At 43.3% G+C, this 25,208-nt stretch overlaps 1 protein-coding gene and 2 pseudogenes across 1 annotated transcript in view; 1 reads left to right on the forward strand and 2 right to left on the reverse strand.

The window, feature by feature from the left end:
* The first annotated feature begins 1,347 nt into the window (after nucleotides 1–1,347).
* Nucleotides 1,348–1,860, forward strand: LOC123805587 (annotated as a pseudogene).
* A 13,914-nt stretch (nucleotides 1,861–15,774) lies between these two features.
* Nucleotides 15,775–16,867, reverse strand: LOC123805381 (annotated as a pseudogene).
* A 2,756-nt stretch (nucleotides 16,868–19,623) lies between these two features.
* PANX1 (pannexin 1) overlaps nucleotides 19,624–25,208 on the reverse strand; it is a 52,498-nt gene continuing 46,913 nt past the window's right edge. The window contains exon 5 of the mRNA XM_045818041.1: nucleotides 19,624–24,545. Within this exon, the coding sequence (XP_045673997.1) occupies nucleotides 24,466–24,545 (80 nt within the window). The 3' untranslated portion in view covers nucleotides 19,624–24,465. The remainder of the gene's footprint in view (nucleotides 24,546–25,208) is intronic.

A 25,208-nucleotide genomic window follows, 5' to 3' on the forward strand; every position in this document is an offset into this window, starting at 1 on the left:
AAAAGCAACTTGTTCTAGATAAGTTAAAAGGGCAAACTAAAAGGAACTAGGACAGTTGCAGAGGTCTGTGTAAGTTGAAGAAGGTTTGTGTAGCAGGAAGAAGCCAAAAGAGGAGGAAATGAGGAAGTAGAAAAAAGGTGAGAAAAGATAAAGGAAAGTGACCACAGGCAGGAAGGACATGGGAGAAGGAATACTCAAGAAAGGAAATGAAAACGCGAAAAAAGAATTAAGAAAGAAAAAGAAAGGCATGTAGATAGATGGTAAATCAAAGTGATAATTTTCATGACAAATGAAAAAGCCAAAAGCTCCCTTTGATTTTCTAAAACCAATTGTTATTTCACAGCAGAAGCCCCAGGTACGATTGACAGTGGGGAACAAATTAATTGATTTCTTGGTTTGATGTATTTTCATTTGTAATTCTGATTATTATCTTAAAATGTTGTTACAAAAAAAGCAAATTCATTTCTCAATTACATTGTAATCTGGTCTATAACTATGTTATTTTCAAAATTTTTTTGGTCATTTAGAGATAGTCATTGTTCTATTCTGATGAATTTGCAAAAATGTTACTTACATCTTCTGACTTATTCCAAAATAGGAGTTTCTGAAAATAAATTTTCAAATCACACCTTTGAAATAGATGAGATTTTGTGGGGCCCTGAGGAATGACTGAATTCATAGAGCTACTGGAGGACAATGGGGATAAACAGGATCTGATTGTGGGACTGAAGGAACTGAGGATAATTATTGTTTTAATGACTTTGTTCAAAATATGGCTAATTAAATAAAACCTTGTTTGCTTTCTTAGAGAAGTTTGGTAAATTGTAACAATATTCATGCATTTACATTTTTCTCCCTACTTGATCCCTCCAGAATTTAAAAACTCTTAATGAGTATTATTATTTTCATGGCAATATGTTTATTTGCATGAATCCAATAGGAATCTGATTTCTTCCAGTTTCCAATTGTGGTTTTATTAACCAAATCTTTTACTGGAATTTCAATTCTGAGAGTGACATGCCTAGACTTGGAAAGTCAACAAAAGCTTTAAAGAATAAAGATTGACTTTGGAGCCAAGGAAAGCTCTTTGGAGAAATAGCCTGATACCTTACTTATTTGTGTGGTTGATGGCAGTTTTTCCAGGTAAAGAGCAAAAGTTGCCTTCCTGAGAGATGGCAAGGAAGAACCTCAAGACATCTTGGGAACCTAGAGAACTTGAAGAGTTTACACAAACCTATAGGTATTGCAGGCAAAGTTGGTTTTCTACTTCCCCACGCTCACCCTGGAGTACCACTCTGGTTGTGCCATGATCAGCCAGCACTGCTATCATTTCCTTCAGCCATCATCATGATCATCTACCAGGACCTAATCAGCCATTATGAGATGTTCTCTGATATCTACAAGATCTGGGAGGTCACAGATGGGCTGTGTCTGTACATAGAGGGGAAGATGGTCAGTAAAACAGATGGTAACGCTGATGACTCACTTGGTGGAAATGTCTCTGCTGACAGCTCCAAGGGCAAAGGTAGTAAAAGCACAGTAATCACAGGTGTTGATATTGTCATGAACCATCATTTGCAGGAAACCAGCTTCAGAAAAGAAGCCTACAAGAAGTACACCAAAGATTACATGAAGTCAATCAAAGGGAAACTTGAAGAACAGAGGCCAGAAAAGAGTAAAACCTTTTATGACAGGGGCTGCAGAAAAAATCAAGCATGCCCTTGATAATTTCAGAAACTGCCAGTTCTTTATTGAAAACATGAATCTAGATGGTATGATTGTTCTGCTGGACTATGTGAGGACAGTGTGACTCCATATATGGTTTTCTTTCAGGATGATTTAGAAATGGAAAAATGTTAACAATTTGGCAAATTGCCTCTATCACCTGTCATCATAACTGGCTGTTGCTTTTCTTCCATACACCAGGACTAGGACAAAGGGACTGACATTATCTTGAGCTCTTCATTTATTTTGATGTTGATTTATTTGGAGTGGAGACATTATTTTTAAGAAAAAATGTGTCATGTAGGTTGTCTAAAAATAAAGCATTTAAACTTAAAAAAGAGAGCTTATATGATTAATCTTTATTCCTCTTGTGTTTATGTGAATAATCAGGCCAAATTGAAACTGGACTTAATGGTGTAAATGAATTGGTCTTGATTTGGCTCTTCGATGAAAATGAGGGTGATTTTAGCAGAAAAATTATGTTGCAGTAGAATCTATTATACACAGTTAGGAAATTAGACTAATTGTCTGTAAAATTGTATGTGTCACCTATGAACTAGACTGGATACTGAGTTTTTCTAGTTTTCTGAAATGTTTTGGCTACAACCACCCAAATTCCATAGAATGGAAGAAAAATTGATAGTGGGATTTGTAACAGTTGGAAATTATAACCCACCCTACTATTTTTTTGACATTGTTTCTGTGTGCTGACTCTGACTAATAGGTAGCTAGTAAACAAGCAGCTTGTTTGTATAAGAATCCTAGGAACTAATAGCAGAAGATTCAGACTTGGACCTTTAAGCATTCCATCTCCAGGAAATTTGCTGTCCTTCAACTGTGGAACCAGGATGATTAAACCAGGATGATGCACACCAGACCATCACTTGCCTTATTGGAATGTACTGTGCTTGTCTGCACATAGAGAACTTTCCAACCCCCTCCCTTGATCTCTTTGTTCTGTTCTCCTCTGCCTCTTTATATAAACCTCTGCCTCCACTGAGCTGGGGAAGTTGGGCTTTGAGACATGTGTCCCCCATCTTCCAGGGGGCTGGCACTTGAAAACAAACCACTTTCCTTTACATCAGTACCTGCCTTTTGAGTATTGGCTTTTGTAGCAGCAGGCAGTGGACCTGCTTTCAGTTACACTTCTGCCATACGGTATGGGTTTCTACAGATCTCTGTGCTTTATGTAGATTACTTGGTGGATCTTCTCAACAACTCCATGTTGTTATCTCCATTTTATAGATGAGGAAACTGAGTGTCTAAGAGGTTAAAATACTAGCACGATAACACATGTTTATTAAGTGGCTGAACCAGAATATGAACCCAAGTGTGTCCAGTCCAAGGCCCATATTCTATGCCACCCTGACTTCCTCAGAGGGAAAAAGTTCATTGCATGTCCAGTTTCACCAAGCCCTAAACTCCACAACTGTAACAGACTCAGACACAGTTGGCTCAGCCACTTGTATTGTGGCCCGTGGACAGTCGTGGCTCCTAGAGATGATGCACACACAGGGAGGACAATGTCACAGACCGGGAGGGTTTCATTATAGGTAGCATGCAGTCTGTTTATAGGTGGGGCTCTAGGCTTATTCAGTTTGGCTCTTGCTTTTTAATTTCCACAAAAACATTCTATGCTGTCTTAAGCAAGGGGAGCTGAAAAGCCCAACTGACAAACTCCCTAGCCCAGCAAGCCCTCAGTTTCTTTGTCTGAAAAACAAGGGATTAGACTACAGCAATATTTTTCAAATTTGAGGGTTTTCTTTCCTTAGAAAAAGTTTTTTGAATGCCCCTGTGTTAACAGAAATGCTTTTTGTTATGATACATTTCATATCTGGTTGCTTGTCTGTTTTCCCCCCTTAGACTGAGGTCTACATTTTATGCATTACCATATCCCCAGCCTATAGCAATTTTCTGGCACATAGTAGACATACAATATTTGAGGAATAAATGAATATATGTATTAATGAGAGAAAAAGTGGTGGGGTGAATGGAGGTCTGATACAATCAGGAGAGTGTCTAAAGACATGGTAATAATCCATGATGTGGTGGTGGGTGATCTCTTGGGCCAAGGGATTATGAGAAGAGAGAAAAACAAGGAATATGAAGACCTTATTCTAAAAAAGGCATAGACGTGCCTGTGTCATGATGCCATCAATGAATGTAGCAATGTCTCAACCAGACCACATGCAAGGTTTGGTCATGTACCTATGAGCTAGCACTGTGCTTGGAGCTCCAGAATCAGAAATGAGTAACACAATCCAATAAAAAGAAAGATATACATAGTCCTTGCCCTTAAAAATTTCATGGTTAGGAAGACAGACAAACATGTAAACAGAATGATCACAATGCAGTGAGTCTAAAACAGACTGTATCAATCAATACAGGCTAGTTAATGCTGCAGTAACAAATAATACCCAATTTCAGTGTCATTAAGGGCAGAGCTCATGTTATATGCCCATGACCTCTACTTGTGCTATTCTCAGTCAAGGGAAGGGGCCACAGTCTGGAACATTGCTGGTTGCTGTGGCAGAGGGAAAGGGAGCATTACTCATTAGCTCTTAGTGAGCACATCACTTTCATTCAACTTGATTTTTCAAACATACAAGGCCACATTGAACTTTTAGAGGGCAGAGGAAGGACTGGAAACATTTGGTGAACAATACTAATGGTTATGGCTCAGAGGTATGAACAAATTGCACTGGAGCATGAACAAGGCTATTACCGATTCTGAGCAGATAAGTGGGGGCCTGTTCAAAAAGGAACTGCCCCCTGAACTAAGTCATGAAGTACAAATACTAGTTACACTGATGCACAGTGTGCAGTGAATTACTCTGTAGTAAGTGTACTGGTTTCAACTTTGCTGAAGATGTTATAATGATGCTTAAAACCATTAATGTTTATTGAAGCACTTACTCTGTGCTTGGAGAGGTTTATTAGGGGCAGAGGGTCACCTGAGTAGCTCATTCACAAAGGACCACCCATTTAGACTGTTGATGCTATATCCAAAAAGGTTATAAATGTAATCACAGAGATTTCTTGAGAAGATATTCATCATACACAGTTGTATCTAGTTTCTGGACAGAATCTATAAGCCCCTTGAGTTAATATTTTCTAGAATTCATGTAATTATCTTGCATTGTGTTTTTGGTACTCAAGTGATCATTCATTAAATATATATGTTTATGTTTCCCCCAAATTTATGTAATTGTGTTTTGCTATTTATTTCCTATCTAAGAGCCTTAAAAGGTGAAATGGTCTGAGCCTCTTTTAACCACTCATTCCTCTCACTGTTTAATTTACCCAGGTTTACCACCATCCCCACCTTTCTTTTGTGGCTTCTGATTTCAGTTGCCCTTCCTGACCCAAGTTGGGGGGGGTAACACATGCAGAAGAAGCAATCCCAGAGTCTTTTTTTTTTTTTTTAGCAGAAAGTCAGGAAGGAGTCCCACAATTACATGAGAATCTGGTGGCTCCCACAGAGATAGAATTAATCAATTAGTCAATCAACAAGAAGTTATTGAGTGTGATCTATAAACTCAGCCCCATGTTGCAACTGAGTGGAACTGTGGGTTTGGAAGAGGAAAGTGGATGGGGGGCTGGAATGTGAAAATGGTGAGACTTGGGCTGGGCCATGATATGGGTGTGTCTAGTTCCCAGATCTGTGCTCTCAGTGGCCAGAAGGTGGCTGTGATTCTGAAAGGCAGAAAGTCATTATTTTCAGCTATGCTTCACTGCTCTGGACCCCACAGCCACTGGTTGGTCCATTGTGTCCACGTATTTTTAAAAATTTTGGGTTTTTTTTAGATTCTATTTACTTGTTTTTAGAGAGAGGGGAGGGGAGAAAGAAAAAGAGGGAAACATCGGTGTGTGGTTGCCTCTTGAGCACCCCCTACTGGGGACCTGGCCCACAACCCAGGCATGTGCCCTGACTGGGAATAGAACCAGGGACACTTTGGTTTGCAGGTTGGCACTCAATCTACTACACCACACCAGCCAGTTGTGTCCATGTCTTTTAACAGGCATTTTAACAGGCACTCTGACAGCTCTTGAACGTTTATAGAAGAGGTATCACGGCAGCCACATAGTGACTTTGAGTTTTGTTGTGAAATTGCATTTATATACCTGGCATACTCACTCTGACTTAAATTGTAGGTAGATTTGGGGCAGCTGGGTGGTGGGTCTGATAAAGATTAAGGGGGATTAAGCCCTCCCCTCCACACACACACTGACAAGTATTTACTTAAGATCTTTTAACCTCACATCATTATGCCTTGCTGGGGATTTTATAGGCAGAACAAAGTTTGAAGAGAATTGAGCACACTCTAAGAAATGGTGAATTTAATACATTTATAACAAACATAAATTAAAAATTGAAATATACCTAACTATGGTGCAGCTCTCATGTCATCTCTAGTTCTTTCTCACTGAGCAGTGGGTAAAATCCTTAGCAGGGAAGGCTGGAGCCTAGTCTTCTTTTGTGCCCACTGACCTACAACAGTTCTGGGTGGCTCAGTCACAGAAGTCACACCAGCCACAGGGACAACTTTTTTCCCACTAGCTGCAAGGAACAGAGCCTTTGCCAATGGTATTCCCAGAGCACCAGCTACTTCTGTGATGACTGCTAGCAGAGACCTGCTTAAAGGTGGAACCAAGGTGTCAGGACAGCTGGTTCTCAAGGCTCATGACACAGATGAATCACCTGCAGAGCTGGTGGAAAGGCAATTTCCAGGGCCATGATGCTGAGATTCCATCAGTGAATTGGAGGGGGGCCAGGAATCTGCACTCTCCAAACACAGCAGGATTGTTTAAACCTCCCTTCTCTCAAAGGATGATATTATTTACAAGGTACTTGAAAAATTAAATAAAGTGCTCAGTAGTCACATATGGCCAGTGGTTACCATATAGGACAGAATAGGTCAAATCAATGGGTTACCCATAGCTGTTCCTCCATAATGACATGCACTTTAATGTGCTTGTGTCTTTGGTGATCTCTTTCTTTTGGACTGGGGTTCTCTTCCCTTGAAGTCTAACTAACTTCTTTCTGAAAGATTACCTGTCCCTCCCATCAGAAACAGTGGATGTATATTCTTTGCTATCTTGAACCTCAAGCCTGTGGGTACATAGCTCCCACTCATGAGATGCATGTTAAATACCTCCTCCCTTTGAAGCGGCTTTAACCTGGAGTAAGAGCTGGTGGCTGCTTCTCCAACCCACATACTCTCTTGCCTTAATTGCTGACATTGTTTTGTTTGTTTGTTTGTTTGTTTGTTTTTGTTACTTCTTTTCCTCAAATAGGCTGTAGGTTCTGTTAAATCCTTGTCCAATTCTCGTCTTGGTGCCTTCGTAGTAGATCTCTCCACCCCAACCTCAGTCTAGCAAGTGCCAAACACAGAGCAAGATGAAGGGAGGTGAAAGGAGCTGAGAGAAAGTGAAGATAAAGGTAAAGAAACGTGTTTCACTCCTCCAAGAGCAATCAAAGTGCAGGTATTTGGGGTCACTCCTCCTTCAATCAAAGCCTTGGTGAAGGTTGGGTAAAGAAATGCAATAAGAGTGCATGGTTTAGACCCTCCAAAAGGGTTTCCCAAAAATGGGTTGGCTAAGTCATACAGTTTCACTGCCCAGGTGGAAAAAAAAGAATACTCCCCACACTCACTTGGAGTGGAGAGTAACAGGGTTACATGGCCCGACTTCTGGCAGTTCCCTTTCCACACCCAAGGCCTGTGGTGGAGAGAGAAGCTCGCAACTCTGGAGTCAGAGGAGGAGAATGGAATAGAATCTTCATTTTCCTTTTCAGAGGTGTGTGACCTCCATGAGCCTCAGGTCTTTCATCTGTACATGAAAATAGAGACCCACAGGAAATCGCAAAAATAGTACAGAGAGGCCCCCTCTACCCTTCACTCAGCTTTCCCCAATCATTAACATCTTACGTAATTAGAGCACAGAATCAAAGCCAGGACATTGACATTGGTGCAAACTGTAGACTTTATTCAGATTTCACCAGTTTTACATGCACTCATTGTGTGTCTGTGCATAGTCCTTTTTTATTTTCTTTCTCAAATTTTTTATTGTTGTTCAATTACAGTTGTTCCCATTTTCCTCTCATTACTCTCCCCTGCCCTACCCACCCCCCACCTTCTACTTTCAATCCTCTCTCCCTGCCCCCATTGTCTTTGTCAATGGGTCCTTTATACATGTTCCTTCACTTGACCCTTCCCCTTCTTCTCCCCGTTCTCCCCCTTCCCCCTCCCTCTAGTTCTGTGCAACTTCATCACACGTGTAGATTTGTGTGACCACAACCACAATCAAAATACAGAACCATTCCATAAACAGAAAAGAACTCTTCCATGATATAGTCAGGCCCCACCCACCCATCCCCACTCCCTTGCAACCACAATCTGTTCTCCATTTCTATAATTTTGTCATTTCTAGAATGCTATTCAAATGGAGTCATATAGCATACAACCTTTTCATTTCAGCATAATGCCTTAGAGAGTCGTCCAAGTTGTTGCATGTATCAATGGTTTGTTCCTTTTCATTGTCGAAGAGTGTTCTACAACAAGTTTGTTTTGAGGATCCCACACAATAGCACAAAGGCAAGCCACTTGCACAGTGCTCAGTAAATGCTAGGTCTTCTTTCCCGGTGGCTCTGCTTCTGCACTCTTGCTGAAGACAGACACCAGTTTGGGGGGGGCAATTTGCCCTGGCCCTGAATTCATACTCTCACTTAGTCTATCTTTTCACTAAATAAAGCCCTGTGGTCAGAGCTTATTTGTCCACTCTTTCCTTTTAAAGCCAAGGATAGTAAGGCTCAGAGAGGGGAGGACACCAAGAGTATAAGACCCTAGGTCACGGATTCCCAGCCCAGAGCTCTTTCCACTCTACCTCGCCTGCTTCCAGGCTTGCCATCTGTGCCAGGGGGTTAATCCCCATGTGGTCCAGGGTAGTCTTTGTTCAGCACCTCAGCTGGGGAACTGGTCTTCTCACTAAGCTGGTGAGTTCCATTTGAGCATTGATAGAGTTGGGACAGGGACCAAAGATGATCAGTTTTTCCTGATATTCAATACAAAGCTCCGGTGAAGAGCCTTTATAACCAAGTTCTGCTCAGTGGCAAGACAAGGTGGCATTCATTCATTCATTCAACAAAGGCTTTTCAAACTTCTACTGTGACCAACAATGGGGATGTAAAATTGAACAAACCAATAGGCCCTTGGCTTCATGGAGTTTCCTGGGAAGGATGGTGGCCAAAAGGGAGGGGAAGGCTGAGAAAGACTCCTACTTTGTTTCCAACTACTTCTCTTCTGAGCTGTCTGCCTGGTGATAGGCTCTGATTAAACAGCCTTAACTACACATTAGGTTCCTAAATCCTCACAAGTCAGTGAAAATGTTCCCGTAGTTTTGGGGTGAGGGACATAGTCAAGTGGTTAAGGGGAAGGGTGCTCAAGACAAACTCCCAGAGTTCTGCCTCAGGGTCACCCAGCTGACCGCTGTGAGACGCTGGGTCCTGATTTCCTCATCTGTCACGTAGGAGTCATGGGGTTTGGGTGAGGATTAAATTAGATTGTCTAAATAAGGCACTAAACATAGTGCTGGCACATAGAGTACCCTCAATGCTTCAAAAATAAAAAAAGTTTAGTTTGTGATCTTTGTGTACAAACTAAACCACATTTGAAAACTAAAAAGTCCCAACCAAACTTTTGGAGCAAAATTAAAAAGGCAATTTGGTATATTGAAGTTCAGTTTGGGTTTTGATCAGAAAATCTGGTTTGGTGCCTTAGGTTTAATACTTTCAAGTGGACTGTGGGGAAGTCATTTGAAATATGTTTCTTGGTATCAAGTCTGCCTCTCTGGGCTGTTGTGAGGATTCAGTGGGATAACACCCCTGTAGTCAGGAACCAAGGAGCTCAACAAATATAGCTATTATCTTATCTCAAATAAAAACTCACTCGCAACAGCTAAGTGCAAGGGAAGTCATTTGGAGTGTCTTCATAGAACCCAGTGTGGAATATCATGCTGGATAAGTATTGTGGAAAGGTCATTTCTAGGACAGGAAAACCTCCACTTTTCCCAGAGTAGACAGCTTTGTCTCTGGACCCCAAGCGAGTGGCAACAAAGACAGTAGAGGGTTGTGAGAGTGATGGGCATTTTTAAAACTACTCAGGAATATCCCTGACTCAGAGACTCCCCAGAGATAAACCAGATGGGCCCTGTGGGAGGGAACCTTGGAGCATTCGGAGGAGCGGAGGCTGGGAAGCTACCCCAGGAACCCCACCCCTCGGCCCACGTGCAGCCTGGGTGGGCGCTGCTGGAGACCATGCAGTTTGGCCTAGCGCTCCAGCCTTGGGCTGGACTCACCCCTTCCCAGCCTCACCACCAAAACAGCACACTGCTCTTCTATGTCTCTACTCCACCTTTCTCTTTTTTCCTTTGTTTTACTTTTAATTTAAAATAAAGATGATGTAAGTTATTCATAATTACATATTCATTTCCAAAAAATCAGACAATACAGAAATGCACAGAGTCAAAAGCCTGCACTCACTGCCCCCTCTCCCAGGCCCTGTCCCTCTGCCTGGCAGGAGCCACAGTCATGGCTTGGGTGTCTGTCCATCTCACTCAACCCAGGTGCTGACACTCCACACCGAGCCATGGCTCTCCATAGACACAGGCCTTGTTTTGCCCATGTAATGATTTTGGGATTGAATTGCTCAGGAAGAGAAACAACGTCATAATTTTCTAACATTTTTTTTTTCAACATGAAACATTTCAGTCAAGCATTACTGGCTTTAGAGGAATTCTTTTTCAGGTGGACTTAAAGAGGGTTGAGTGGGTGGGCTCTGAACACTGACAGACTGGCTCCTAGTTGTGGTTTTGCCACGTGACTTCAGGAAGTTCTTCAACCTCCTTACAACTCAATATTCAACTGAAAAATGGGGATAATACCCCCTGCCTTGAAGATCACTGTGAGGGTTAAATGAGGGAGCACAAAGAGCGCCTGAGCCTGGCACAGGCAAAGTCTAATGCTAGTGCTCATTATTCTATCAGAAGCCATTATGTTTGCCTTACAATTTAACTGTCAGACAGTAATCTTTCACTGCATTTTCAGGTTCTTAGTGGTTGTCTCACACAAAGAATTTATCCGAATTACAGATTTCAAAAGGATCCTGGTGAATTTAAGTTTCTAGTAATCTCGGATCCAGGCCCCAAAGAATGGGTCCCAGCGGGTGGGACTCACCAGCAGGTATGTACATGCTTTCCTGCTCAGAATAGTAATATATGTTCACAGGGGGAGAATTTGGAGCATATAACACAGAAAATAAAATGGACATCAACTAATGTGTCAAATGGCTTGACCAGGTCCTTTGACATGAATTATGGTTGTTAATTTAACACAGACACTGTGCCAAATACTTTACAGGCACTGGCTTATTTGATGGTTGTGAGATCATAGAAAATATATATATTGGTGTCTGCCCCTAGGTCCTGAGACAGGGCACCTGAAACACTTATCATTTCCTAAATGATAAGAACACAAGGAGTACCTTTTGTTCTAGTATCTGATCTTTCATCATCAGAAGCCCTTCAACACAGGAGGTTTGAAACCCTTGTAATTTCCTGGGTGATAGGAGTGCCCTTTGTTCTAATGAGGTGACTCTGGGCAGGCTCCTGGAGGAGGGGCTGGTCACCAGACAGACAGAGCCATGATTAGAAGCTTAGAATTTTCAGCTGCACCCCACCCTCTTCCTCCAGAGAGGGGAAGAACCTGGAAATGCAGTTAATGATTGATCACACCTACATGATAAAACTCCCAGAAAAGTCCCAATAACACAGGCCTCCAAGAGCTTCCAGGTTGTTGAGCACATCCGTGTACCAGGAGGACGACACACCCCAGCTCCACAGAGACAGAAGCTCCTGTGCTTGCAACCTTCCCAGACCTTTTCCTATGTACCTCTTCATGTGGTTGTTCATCTCTATCCTTTATCACATCCTTTAACACACTGATAAACATAAGTGAATGTTTCCTGGAGTCCTGGGACCTGATCCAACAAATAATGGAATCCCAGGGTGGGGAGGCCCTGGGAACCTCCAACTTGTAGCCAACTTGGACAGAAATTGTGAGTAACCTGGAGACCTATGACTTGCAATTGACTTCTGAAATGGAAGGGACAGTCATGTGGAACTGAGCCCTTAACCTGTGGGATCTAACACTGTCTCCAGGTAGATAGTGTCAGAATTGAGTTAAATTGTAGGTCACCCAGCTGGTGACACAGAGAATTGCTTGTTGGAAGAGGAAAACCTCCACACATGTGGTGACCAGAGTGTTCAAAGTACAGTGTTCTGCAAATGAAAGGACAAGCCACTGAATGGGAGAACATATTTGCCAAAGATACACCTGATAAGGGGTTAAATTCCAAAATATGTAAGGTATTTATACAACTCAACAGCAGGAAGACAAATAATCCAATTAAAAGTGGGCAAAGGACCTAAATAGACACTTATCCAAGGAGGACATATAGATGGCCAATAGACATATGAAAAAATGTTCAATGTCACTAATCATCAGATAAATGCAAATTAAAACCACAAGGAGATATCACCTCACACTTGTCAGAATGGCTATCATCAATAAATCAACAAACAACAAGTGCTGGCAAGGATGTGGAGAAAAGGGAACCCTCATGCACTGTTGGTGGGAATGAAGTTTGGTGCAGTTACTGTGGAAAACAGTAAGGAGATACCTCAAAAAATGAAAAATGGAATTGCCTTATGATCCAGTGATCCCAATTCTGGGAATATATCCTAAGAATCCTGAAACACCAATTTGAAAGAACATAAGCACTCCTATGTTCATTGCAGCATTATTTACTATAGCCAAGATCTGAAAGCAGCCCAAGTGGCAATCAGTAGATGAGTGGATAAAAAAACTGTGGTGCATTTATATAATAAAATACTTCTCAGCCATAAGAAAAGAAGGAACTCTCACCTTTGCAACAGCATGGATGGACCTGGAGAGCATTACTAGTAAGTGAAATAGTCAGTCAGAGAAAGATAAATATCATATGATCTTACTTATATATGGAATCCAATTAACAAAATAAGCTGACAAACAAAATGGACACAGAGGTACAAATGCATGGAACAGATACATCAGAGGGGTGGAGAATGGATAAAGGGATTAGCCAAAGAAAATATATTCATAACCCATAGACACACACAACAGTGTGGTGATGGCCTGAGGAAAAGTGGGGCTGAGAGCTGGGTGGAGGTGGGCAAAGGGGGAAAATGGGAATGTGTGAAAGAGTGTCAACAATAAAAACGAAGAAAAAAGAAGTGAAATGTTGTGTGTGACCATAAAGGAGACACATAGGAGGAAAAGGGGGTAGGTTTCATAACACAGTCTCTATAACCACTATGTAAGTCCCAACTGTACATATGTGGAAAATAAAGCATATAAATATTAATTCACGCCAAACCACCTGGCTTATTTCATTTAGCATAATGCTCTCCAGTTCCATCCATGCTGTCACAAAGGGTAGTATAAGCCACGTGGTGAAAGACAAATACTACATGATCTCATCAATAAGTGGAAACTAATCAACAAAACAAACAAGCAAACAAAACAGAACCAGAGACATGGAAATAAAGAACAAACTGACAGTGACCAGAGGGGAGGGATGGGTGGGTAACAGGGGAAAGAAGGGGGAGGGATGTCAAGGAACCTGTAGAAAGGACTCACAGACACAGCCAAGGGGTGGGGAGGATTGAATGTGGGAGGTGAGGGTGGGTAGGGCAGGGCAGATTAATGGAGGAAAATGGGGACAATTGTAATTGAACAACAATAGAAAAACACTTACATAAAAAAAAGATTAATTCACACCAAACAACTTTTGAAAGAGGAAGTGGAATTTGAGTCCCAAAGGCTGTGCTCCTACCCATTATGTCAGCTGATCCTCCCTGAAAGGCGAGGCCTGAGGTTCTGGCAGCAGAATCAGCTGGGATCATTCATTCCTTCATCTCTTCACTAAACTAACATGTGATGTGCTTCACCTCTGCAGCTGACACAGTGACAGACACTGGGGGTGAACTGGGCTGTCTTTCCCCTGGAGCTCACGGCCTAGCAGCAGAGGGACAGAGCACAAGGTAAATCCAACACAGTTCGACAAGTGCTAACAAGGAGTATGGGAAAATACCCCAGGTATTGCTTAGGAGTGCAGAGAGGGGAACTTCAAAGAAGAGGTTGTGTTTGGGTTGACTGAGACTAGAAACACGGCCTCCAATTTACCAGATATGGAAGCTGGGACAGTGGTGACATTCCAGGCAGGGAACCTGCAAGAGTGAAGGCACGAGGGTGTCCAAGAGGAAAGTGTGCAGCCTGTGGTTCCCAGTAAAGGGGAGTTAGCTGAACTCTGTCTCTCCCCAGCTCACCTCCATCTCAGGGCACCTCCGTCCTCCTGCAGCCCACAGAACAAGCCACTGGTCAGGCAGGAAACATGGAGGACAGTCCCAGCTCACAGATAAGAAGGGACTTGTGCTCATGTGATGGTATTGAAGACTTGGGCTCAGAGTGCGAAGCCTCCTTGCGCAGTGAGAAAGCCTTACCTGCACTAAGCACCTGCCATGGTGGGCACTTTACTAAAGCATTTTATCTAAATTGATTGAGTCCTCACCACACACTAGCAAATAGGTTCACAGCAGCCACAAATGAGGAAATGGAGGCCGTAATCTAATCCCAGGTCTGCCTGACCCCCAAACCCAGGTCATGTTAGCATCAACTGTAGTCACAGGACCATGTGCATCAGAACACGAGGTTGGGCTTGTCCTCTTTGCATACCCTCTGAGTCAGGACCTGGGGGTGGGGGGGAGACCTGGAAGTATTTATTATGTCTTCCTGGGGACTCTGAAGCACACCAATGTTCAAGAATCCCGGCCCTCTGGTGTGCCGCATACCTCAACCCTGGGCCAAGGGAAGGGAGAAGGAAAAGCTGCTACAGCAGGGGCAGCAGAATCTGCTGAGACCTATTTCTTAGGAAGTTAGTGAAACCTTCAGGAACTGCAGGAACAATGAGGGTCCCCAAGGATGCCCCCTGCCCAGAACCTGCCGGAGGCCTATTGACCCCTAAGTTCTCTTCACACGTGTCTCTCACTTTCTTCACCAGTTCCAAGACAAGACCAATCCCCAGTGCTCCGCAGGGGCACTTGCATCCACAGACCCATGAGGCAGCATCAGTGAGCTGATCCAAGTGCGGAGCACCTGCCAGCCTGCCCACCACACCCCTTGCTCCTAGCGGAGCTCTCTCAGACCTCAGGGCTAGTTGCTGCTAATGTGGCAGGTCGTCTTTACTGGGCAGGGGATTGGAGGGGTTAGAACCGTCCTTTACAAGATGTTATAGGACTGGTGTCATCTCATTTTGCAAGTGAGAGAGGGCTGACTATGCCCATTTTACAGATTAGGAAGATGAGGGCTGACACAGGAAAGGCAGAATGGAAGGTGGGAGAGGCTGTATGAAGGGATTCACATGCTCTGATTTGTCCTGAGATGGGAAGGAGCAAACCTGGAAGCCAGCAGCTAAGTGGTCACTGCATAGATAAATAGTGTAGCTTAGCTCCTCCTGCAGCACAGGACTCAGAAGCATTAGCAGAGGCCCAGAACCAGAGAGGGAACACCAAAAATGATACCTCTATAATTACTGTCTGATCATCCAGATGTCTTCTGAGCACCTCCTCTGTGCCAAGCGCTGCCCATACGTTCTAATTCTCAAGGTCACAGCCACCCCCCTTGGCCTGCAGGGGATGGAGACCTAGGGAGGGGTCATACCACAGCCTCTACAGCACATCTGCCACCCAGGTGAAGTGCAGCATCAGGACGAGCAAGCTGGAGGGCTAGTCCTGCCCTGCTGCTGACTAGCTGCATGGTCTTGGGCTCAGTCAGGGAAGCCTCCTTGCTCAGTTAGAAAGCCTTACCTGTACTAAGCACCTGCCATGGTGGGCACTTTGCTAAAATATTTTGTCTAAGTTGACTGGCCTCACAAAGGAAGGTGCTCTTCTCCCCATTTAAAATAAAGCTAGTGAGACTTAAGAGGCAGGAGTACAGACTTGAGACTTGCCCAACTACACTTCATGCTCTCAACCACCATACACATGAGCATTTACCACTGCTTATCATGAAGGCCATTTTTTTTGAGAGATAAATAAGGCCCTTATGTACAGAGAAGCATGATGTAGTGGGGGGTGGGTGGGCTGGCAGCAGCTGCAGTGAGCTGGGCAGGGTAGGCTGGACCTGTCAGTGGGAGAAGATGCCCCGGAAGCGGGCCTTGTCCTCCTTGTCCTTCTGCCAGATCCGTGTCTCCAGGTCCCGAAGCTCCCAGCTCACAGTGTGTGCCAGGCTGGGGTCCAGCTCCAGCACCTTGGCAAAGTCAGCCTGGGCCTCCTGGACATTCCACACAGCCACATGCACCTTGCCCCGCTTGAAGTAGGCCTTGATTTTTGTCATCATACTTGTTGAGGATGGAGGAGCAGTGGTCCAGAACTTCGTAATACTCCTGGGCCACCAGCTTGCACTGACAGTAGTTGAGTAGCAGCATTGTGATGTGCTGATCCAGCTGCACCCAATCTGGGGACCCAGGCTGTTCCTTCATTTGCAGGTTCTGGAGGCAGGGGATGGTGTTGGCGGTGGCCTCCTTCACGTGGCCCTCACAGGACAGCCGGTTGCCCTCCTGGTGGATGACAGGCACTGCCTTTGCCTTCTCCTTATCCGTCATTGACCAAAGGTCCTGCTGATAAGTGCTAGGGCTCTCCACCTCGAGCATCTCAATATCAAAGAGGAGAGGCTGGGGGTTCTGCTGCAGGGTGTCCAGGTTGGCGTGGCCCAGGGAAACAATCCTGGGATTGTTTCCAGGATTGTTTAAGCTTCCTTTCTCTCAAGGGATGATATTATTTACAAGGTACTTGAAAAGGTGGTAAAGAGCCTCCAGGGCCTATGCTGAACAATACTGCCTTTGTAACAGGCAGTTTTGGTGTTTAAATGAATAAATGCATTGAATATTGAAATCTTCAGGGTCTCTTTACTTCTGAAATTACCATCAGAATATTTCGTTTTACATTCAATAGGTTTCCATGGAAGCTTGGGTTCTATTGGCCTCTTCATTCCTTGAGGTAATGCAAATTATTATTTCTGGGGATTTGGAAGTGATTTTTGATAGCACTTTAGTTTCTCTTGTTTTTCTTTTCCTTGTGTCTGAGAAAAGACACATGGAAACATTAGAACAGGGCTCCAAAAAAATGAATTTTGATTTTCCTTCATCCTCCACACTTGGCTTGCTTCTCTTTTCCCTGAGCCACCTGCAGTCTCTAGCGTACCACAGAGGAGCATGCATCTGCTCCTTCTCTTTGTTCATCTCATGTTCAAGAAGGGGAACATAGAGCTGCGGGCCCAGGCCAGCAACCTGCAGCTGGGGGGTCCCTGCCTAACCTGTACTCCCCCTGGGTGGTGGTGGTGGTCGTGTGATGGGAAGCACTGTAGACTGAGCCTCTTTCCTGACCAGGCACAAACTGTGAACAAATCATTCTCCTCTACTACAGTGATATCAGTATTTCAAATCAATACCTGGCCCAACTGCTGGGTTCGGATAAGGTGGTGTATGTTCGTACCTTTAGGAAACAACGTGAGGCTGCTCAGATATCAGTTAGCATGAGTGCAGGTGGAGAAACCACCAGCCGGAAAGCCCCTTAGAAGTGCTTCAGAAAGGCCCTAGAGAAGCCTGCAGTCACTACAATGGGAGGATGGAGGATGCCTTGTGCTTGGCCACCTCCAACTGGGCAAAATGGAGGGAGCAGCAGTGAAGACTAATGATCAGCCTGAGGACAGTTCCCTTCTAATCCAGTGCTCCTGTCCACTGGGCATCCTCAGGAGATATTCATGCAGGACACGAAGGCATAAATAATTCCTTAGTGTCTGGGTGGGTATCAGGCTCTGGGCCAGGTGCTGGGGATACAGGGACAAGGAAGGCACCACCCCATCCATCAAGGGCCTCCTGATCTGGTGGAGACAGGCAGGAACACCAAGCAGTGCTGTGCAGCACCAAGCACCACGTGTGCCTCCACCACCAGCACAGGAGCAACACCTGAATCATGGCAAAGGGAGGGGAGAGGTCCCACAGAGCATCTTGCAGGAGATGGCAGAGTGTTTTTTTTCTATTGCGGTGAAATACACACACAACATAAAATCTACCATATTAACTATTGTGAAGTGTACAGTTCAGTAGTGTTAAGCACTCAACAGTCATGCAATCTATCTCCAGGACTCTCTTCATCTGGTAAAACTGAACTCTATGGCCATTAAACAATGCTCTGTGTTCCTTCTTCCCAGCCTCTAGAAACCACCAATCTCTTTTCTGTGTAAATGTCACTGTCCTAGGGACCTAACATAAGTGGAATCATATATGTATGTTTTTTTTTCTTTCGTGTGTGTGTGTGTGTGTGTGTGTGAGTGACTGGCTTGTTTCAGTGAGCGTGTCCTCAAAGTATGCCCATGTGTAGTATGTGTCAGAATTTCCTTCCTTTTAAAGGACATTATGCATGTACAATATTTTCTCTAGCTATTCATCCACCAGTGGGCATTTGGGTTGATTTTACCATTGAGCTATTATGAATAATGATTCTATGAACGTGGGTATATAAATACATCAAGACAGTGCTTTCGATTCTCTTGGGTATATACCCTGCTGTGGACTGCACTGTGTGTCCCCCTGCAAAACTCACATATTGAAGCCCTAACCCCACAATGGGACTATTTTCAGATAGGGTCTTTAGCAGGTAATTAAGGTTAAATGAAGTCATAAGGGTGGGGTCCTAATACCATAGGGATAAACTTGAAGAAGTGGGCAGATGGCCTTCTGTGGCTTTAGTCACAAGTTGGTTCTTTATCCTAAAGTCCATAAAGAGTCCTGAGGGATTTAAAATGGTGGGGGAGGGGTGGTGGAGAGGGTTGGCACAACCCTCAGATTTAATTCTAACAGATTTACTGACAAGAATGTGGAAAATGGGTCAGAAATGATGAGACCTTTAGAAGAATTCAGGAAGGAAATGACCAGAGCCTGAAAGATATCACTGGGAATAGAGAGGCCTCAGAAGGTTGCCGAGGACATACTGCAGGCTCAGAGACAGAGAGGTTGGGATTTAGGACAGCTTCCATGGCAGGCAGACCTAAGTGGTCCCCATGGTTCCTCTGATGTTCATGCCCCATATAATCTCTACCCCACCCCCATGCCCAAGTGTGGGCAGGACCTCTGACTTGCTTTTAGGCAACAGAATATGGCACCACTGAAGGGATTTCACAGGTCTTAAGTTCACATAACTTAAGTTCCCAAAGCAGGTGATTTTGAATTAACCAAAAGAGAGAGTATTTTGAGCGGCCTGACTTAATTAGGTAAAAACCCTTAAAAGAGGGCGCAGGCCCTACCTGAGGTGAGACACAATCCTAGGGGCTTGATGACATAAGTAGTCATGTTAGAGAAACCCACAGGGCAAGGAAATGTGGGCTGCCTCTAGCCAACACTCAGTAGAAGGAAGACAGTCAAAAGGGAGTTAATTCTGCCAACAACCTGAGGGAGCCTGTGAGGAGACTCTAACCCATCCTCACCTTGACCGCAGCCCTGTCAGACCCTCAGCAGAGGACTCAGCTCAGCCATGTCCAGACTCTTGACCCAGGACACTGAGATAATAAATGTATTTGTTTAAGCCGCTAAGGTGACAGTAATTTGTTACAGAATGATGGAAAACAAATCAACTTCCAAGGTTCCTGGAGTGCCACCCTAGGAAACAGCTGGGGAGCAAGAGGAAGCAATGAGCAAATGGGCAGGTCAACGATGTTTTGAAGCATATAGTCTGTACGCCTTCCTCTCCAAGGCAAACAAGCCCCAATCAGAAAAAGCACGTGACTTCTGCTTTAGAAATGCCAGAATCTGTGGGCCCTTAATCAAGGCTTTCTTCCCTTAATTACTGCCAGCTGGATTTCAGTAAGCACCATGAAGCCTACTGAATCTGATGTACCCAATAGGCAGGAATGAGCCTCGAGATATTTCAGGACTCGCCTTCCGTTACATCTTCTCTTAAGAGAAGGCAAGGAATATTAAGACACGCTTTTCATTACTCAGAGAAGTTTTATTTAGGTGGACACTATAATGTGGAACCAAACACTGTTTCGCCCTTATGTATGAACACCACAGCCTTGACTTCCGCCTTTCATCCCTCCTTAAACGAAGCCAGCATGATCAGAATGCAGATCTCGGACAACTGGCTCCCATGGAAACATGAAATATACTAGTGATAACCACTAGACTGAAGAGCTTTCAAAGTGCTTCTGGTGTTTTTAAGGATCACTTTCTAAACCATGATATGTTCTCATCTTTTGATTTTTTTTGTGGAACAGAAGCCACCCTTCTTATCAAAGGATACAGTAACAAGAACATGTTTTTCTTTAAAAGTTTTGAAGAAATGTAGTCATTAAAGACAATTTTAATTATACCTAGAAGCACTATTAAACTGTAATTATGATGTTTTTAAAAAGCCAACTTGTCAAAGAGGAGCTGATGGCTTCGTTTCTGTAGGAAACACGTGAGCTCGTAGAACTCTACAAGGCTTTTCCTCCCTGGTGGGCAGGGAACACCCACTCAAGGCATGAGAAGCTTTTACAACTTTCAGGAACTTGAATAACAATTACTGATCAAACTGCATGCTTTAAGTGACAAAGTATTTTAACCACTAAGAAGAGAACCAAGAACAAAACACTTCATTTAAAGCAGGCAAGACAAACTAAGCACAGATTAACATTTATGACATTCCACAAATAACACAACATCATCTTTGACAACCTGTTTTTTAAAGGTTTTACTTTACTTGTGAAAAATAGAGCCAAAAGCCAATGACTGCCCAGAAGGAGCTAGTTCATCGGATGCCCTGAGAGATGAAACCTTGATTACTGATAATTGCACATTTTAATGAACAATCCTTTCCATGAGATTATTCTAGAAAGTTACAGAGACCAGGACCTTTAAAACTTCAGTTTCTCTAATCATTACAAGGCAACATTGAACTTGTTTTGAATTTGGAAAGTGATCATGACTAACTCCATAATAAAAAGCTATGAACTGTCACTATTTATATGTGGGAACCTATTCATTTGCAGAAATAGTTCCCTCTCCACCAAGAAGCTAAATGAGCCTCCCTTCCTCTCTCCTTCAGAGAACCATCTGCCTTTTAAAATCAAATCATGGTTGTCAGAAGACTAGGACTTATCATAACAGTGTGTTCGTGCATACAACAAATATTTGAGAATGCCCACTACACAACAGTCATTGTTTTAGGAGCTTGACGTATATAGCACAGGATAAAAACTCCCACCCCCATGGATCTGCTATTTACCCAAAACTGACAATAGCAAAATAAACCAAACATGAGTGCAATTAAAAAGGTGTGTATCCATCTGCCTCTAAGAGCTGAACTACTTCTCCCAGGAACAAGCTCCCAGCGTCCTGCTGCCCCACCTTTGCTCATTCTTGGATGGGAGAAGATACTCAGTGAACACGTTGTTTCCACAAATGAAACAAGAACATCAACACCCACCATACAAATGGAAGTTTCTAGCTTTGGGACAGAACCACTACACAGCAGGACAAAGCACTTTACAAGTGTTATGCCACCCTCCTCACATTAAAGCGAGGCTGCACAGGGACAGTGATTTGGGTCTGGAATAAGAGAACAGTGGTCATGGCCAACTGCCCAATCATTCCAGGCTACCTCTTCCAACTCACTCTTGCAACTGACGTTTCCAGTCTGACTCTAGAAAATGAAGTCAGTTACTAAAAATGTGCATTTCATTCAAAAATAAACATATAACTTAGACTTAGTGTTTCCACAAAGGCAGCAGGGGCTGCCAGAGTTCTTCTCTCCTGTGTGGGCTGGCCTTCAGCCAGTAAAGCACAGCTTAACTGTGGGCACGTGGACTAGGACTCCTGAAGGTTTCTTTAATGTCTGTGTATATCTGAAGAGAAGGTCAATAGCTTTAAAAAATATATTTTCAAGGGAGTTTGTGACTTCCTAAAAGTTTAAGAACCTCTGCATTGGAGGATCTCTGCCTGTCTCTTGGTAAAATTATAGACGCAGCTGGTCACTGCATTCAGAATGATGGGTCCCAGTCCCAAATGCAACACAAGTGTTGTTATAAGTCTGGTTTAGAAGCCCCCTGTTGGTTTACTAGGAAGGCCTGGGCCAGGGACCTACTGGGGGTGACCATTTAGGATGTTTATTTCCTTTTACAGAGCAATCAATGACTCCTCACCCTCAGGAGTCTGGCTCCTGAAAAGCAGACCACTAGGCCAGTAACTCACTGTGGACAGATAAGTTAATTTTCCTAACAGCACTTTTTGTCCAAGCTGAAATAGATGCCCAGACATCCACATCAGTCTCCTGGCGCCATGACTGTTCATGGGCAGCTCCACGTGCCCCATCGGCTTGTGCTCCCCACCCCCGCCAGGTGAGGTGTGAAAGGTGGAGTGACTGGAGCGCTTACTGTTCAAAATCCCTATCTCTGATACGATTTTGTCCAAGCTGCAGTCCAGGGAACACGTAACTAGAGCCTCTGGGAAAACTGTAGGTAGAGTCTCAAAGGCACCAGAAACAGAAACTATGAGAAAGAAAAAATAGCATGGTATTTCCCAGGAACACAGAGCATTGGCTATGAGTTTTCTGGAAGGGCCTTTATGGTGGCTACTCTTCTTCTTGGTACCTACCTCTGTCTTTACTGCCTTTTACTGGACTCACAACTCTTCAACGATGAGGACCTGTCTCATTCATACCCATGCAGTCAGTGACTAGTGTGGTGTCTGGGACATCACAGACCCTATTGGAGCTCAAAATGTAGGAATGGGGAAATGAACAGAGGCCAATTATAACTCTGATGAAAGGAAGACAGGTAACGGGACTTAGAGAGTTCCTGATCTCCTAAATACTGTGCCCACTTTCACTCCTTCGAAATACAAATTAGGGGCAGTCCACAGAAAAGATGAAGATTTTTTGGAAAAAAAAAAGCATATCATAAAAAAATATACTTCAGAAATCTTTTCAAATTATAAAAAGTAATGAATGTAGAGAATTGGGATCAAACATCTCAGATACAATGATATAAATATGTAGCAAAACTGGTTATTTAGGTTACTGTCATTTCCACTACAATTTAGTAGTAATAAATATCAAGAAATAAGAATAATTTAAAACACTGATTGCATTCTTGGTTATTTATCATTAGCTATCCATTTCAGAAACCACCACAGAAGTGCGCATACACACACAAATCTGCTTTGTGAATTTCTGAAAGACAAAGAACAGCTTATATAACTTTTGTTTTTCACCAAACAGTCAGGAGATCAGGTCAATAACTGTCCCTAAAGCCATATGTAAACTCTGAGGTGCCTGAGGATTACTCACTTCAGCAATGTGTTAACTTTTTAAGAATGAAAATGAGGAGGTCCACAGATGTCACTTTAAAGAATTTTGTATAAAATATAAATATAATGACAATGCATTTACATGGTCAGAATTCATTAAGATTTTTATCTGTTCTGAATCTGCCTTAAATGTTTATGAAGTGATACTTGCATTTATATCACATACCCATTTGTATCATTTATTCTATGACTGTCCACCAGCTACAGAATGCTCTTCCCAAATGACCTCAATTCTGACGCCATATGATTCTAAGTCAAAATAAATTTTTAAATGGCATGCTTAATTATAAATAAAGTAAACTGTTAAGTTGTTCTGGCTTTAGGCACACCATATGGCAGATGTCATTTATATGTTCTGATCAGAGGCAAAATGTGTCTCACTTGAAGCATTCTGCATTCGGTGAATTTGTTTAAGTAACATCCTGTTTCAAATGCTTTTGCTAACAGAGGAACACACTGAAGAACACCCTTGAAAAGTGACTGAATTAACCTGTTCTTGTACGTTCTGATTTTCTCACTGGCTCTTTTGGAAGCATTCTTTCCTGTATAGAAGTCAGAATAAAATATCCTTTAGATATTATCTTATACAGTTTTCAGTCAGGGTAGTGCTTGGGCCTGGGCCCTTCATAATGGATGGCAACAAAAACTGGTCAGAGAATTTCAGTCAGCCAAGGCTCACAAGCAGCAGTGTAAAGAGAGCCGGGGTGTGCAAGGCCAAGGCACCAGCATTTCTCCCAGTTTAGGATAAGGGCAAGAGCAGGTGCACCTCTAGGTCCACAGCCAGTGAGTGTTTTTCTTGTCCAACAGTCATTAGGGTTTGTAGGGGATCCATATTAAACTGGATCCTGCCATGCTTATTGTTACTTCATAAAACAACAAAAAAAATCTCCCGAAGTCCTTGCTTTCCGGTAGCTCTGGGTTTCATCACACTGTCTAGACAGAAAAGTGTTTCTTTGAGACACCAAAAGGGCTACTACTCTTACTTTAATTAGTCTTTCCACTTTTCATTGGATGAGAACTTGCTGTGGTTTACTTATCTCTGCATTTCTTCTCAAAGGAAGTTCATGAACGGTTCTCCCACAACATTCTGCTCATTGTCATTTCCATTAGGAAGCCAGTAAGTCATGTTCTGCCAGTACCAAAAACCATTTACTGCAAACCAGCTGAAACCTGACAGAGGCACTTTAGCCAAAATGAATCCCATGTCTGAGAAGTCATGGATCTAAGGTTGACAAAAAAATCATCAGCAAGAAGAATCCAGAAGTCTCTGTCGAGCATTCCCCTTTCCATTATTTGCTTTAGTTCCACCATGTACATTCAAATCTGTCAAAATGGAAAACAAATATCTATGACAGGAGGCACATAGCAGGGACCATTAGCATGAACTAACTTCTGCTCTGCTATACATCTTTCATGTTCTTTGCCTTACCAGGTATTGCTTCTTAGCTTAACTTCATTGCACAGTGAAGTTAGGTCAGGGCAACAATTAACCCAATAAATCTTCATTCCCTTTTAAAAGAGACGGAGAATGAAAGACAAGTGGATTAAAGGTACAGGGAGAAAAGCCAGTAAAACAAGACAAAAAATAAGCAAGAATGACAGCAAGGAGGAATGTTTGAGCAAGAAGCAGAGTATGAAACAGAAAGAATGAGGAGAAGAGGAACTTCTGGCCAGGATGGAGGCGTAGAGACACACTGTGCCTCCTCGCACAACCAAAATAAGGACAACAACTTAGAAACAAAATAACAACCAGAACTGACAGAAAATTGAACTGTATGGAAGTCCTACAACCAAGGAGTTAAAATAGACACATTCATCCACACCAGTAGGACGGGAGGAGTGGGGCGGCCAGATGAAGAGGGGTCGCAGCAAAAAAACCGGTGGCCTGCAAACCCTGGGCACACAAGGCAGCAGATGACAGACCCTGGGTGCATAAGATGGCAGTGGGTAGACCCCGGGTGCAGGTGGCGGCCAGCAGACCCCAGG

Source organism: Phyllostomus hastatus, unplaced genomic scaffold (assembly GCF_019186645.2).
Source record: "Phyllostomus hastatus isolate PE091 unplaced genomic scaffold, TTU_PhHast_1.1 phas_scaffold_317, whole genome shotgun sequence".
In the NCBI taxonomy this organism is placed as follows: Eukaryota; Metazoa; Chordata; class Mammalia; order Chiroptera; family Phyllostomidae; genus Phyllostomus; species Phyllostomus hastatus.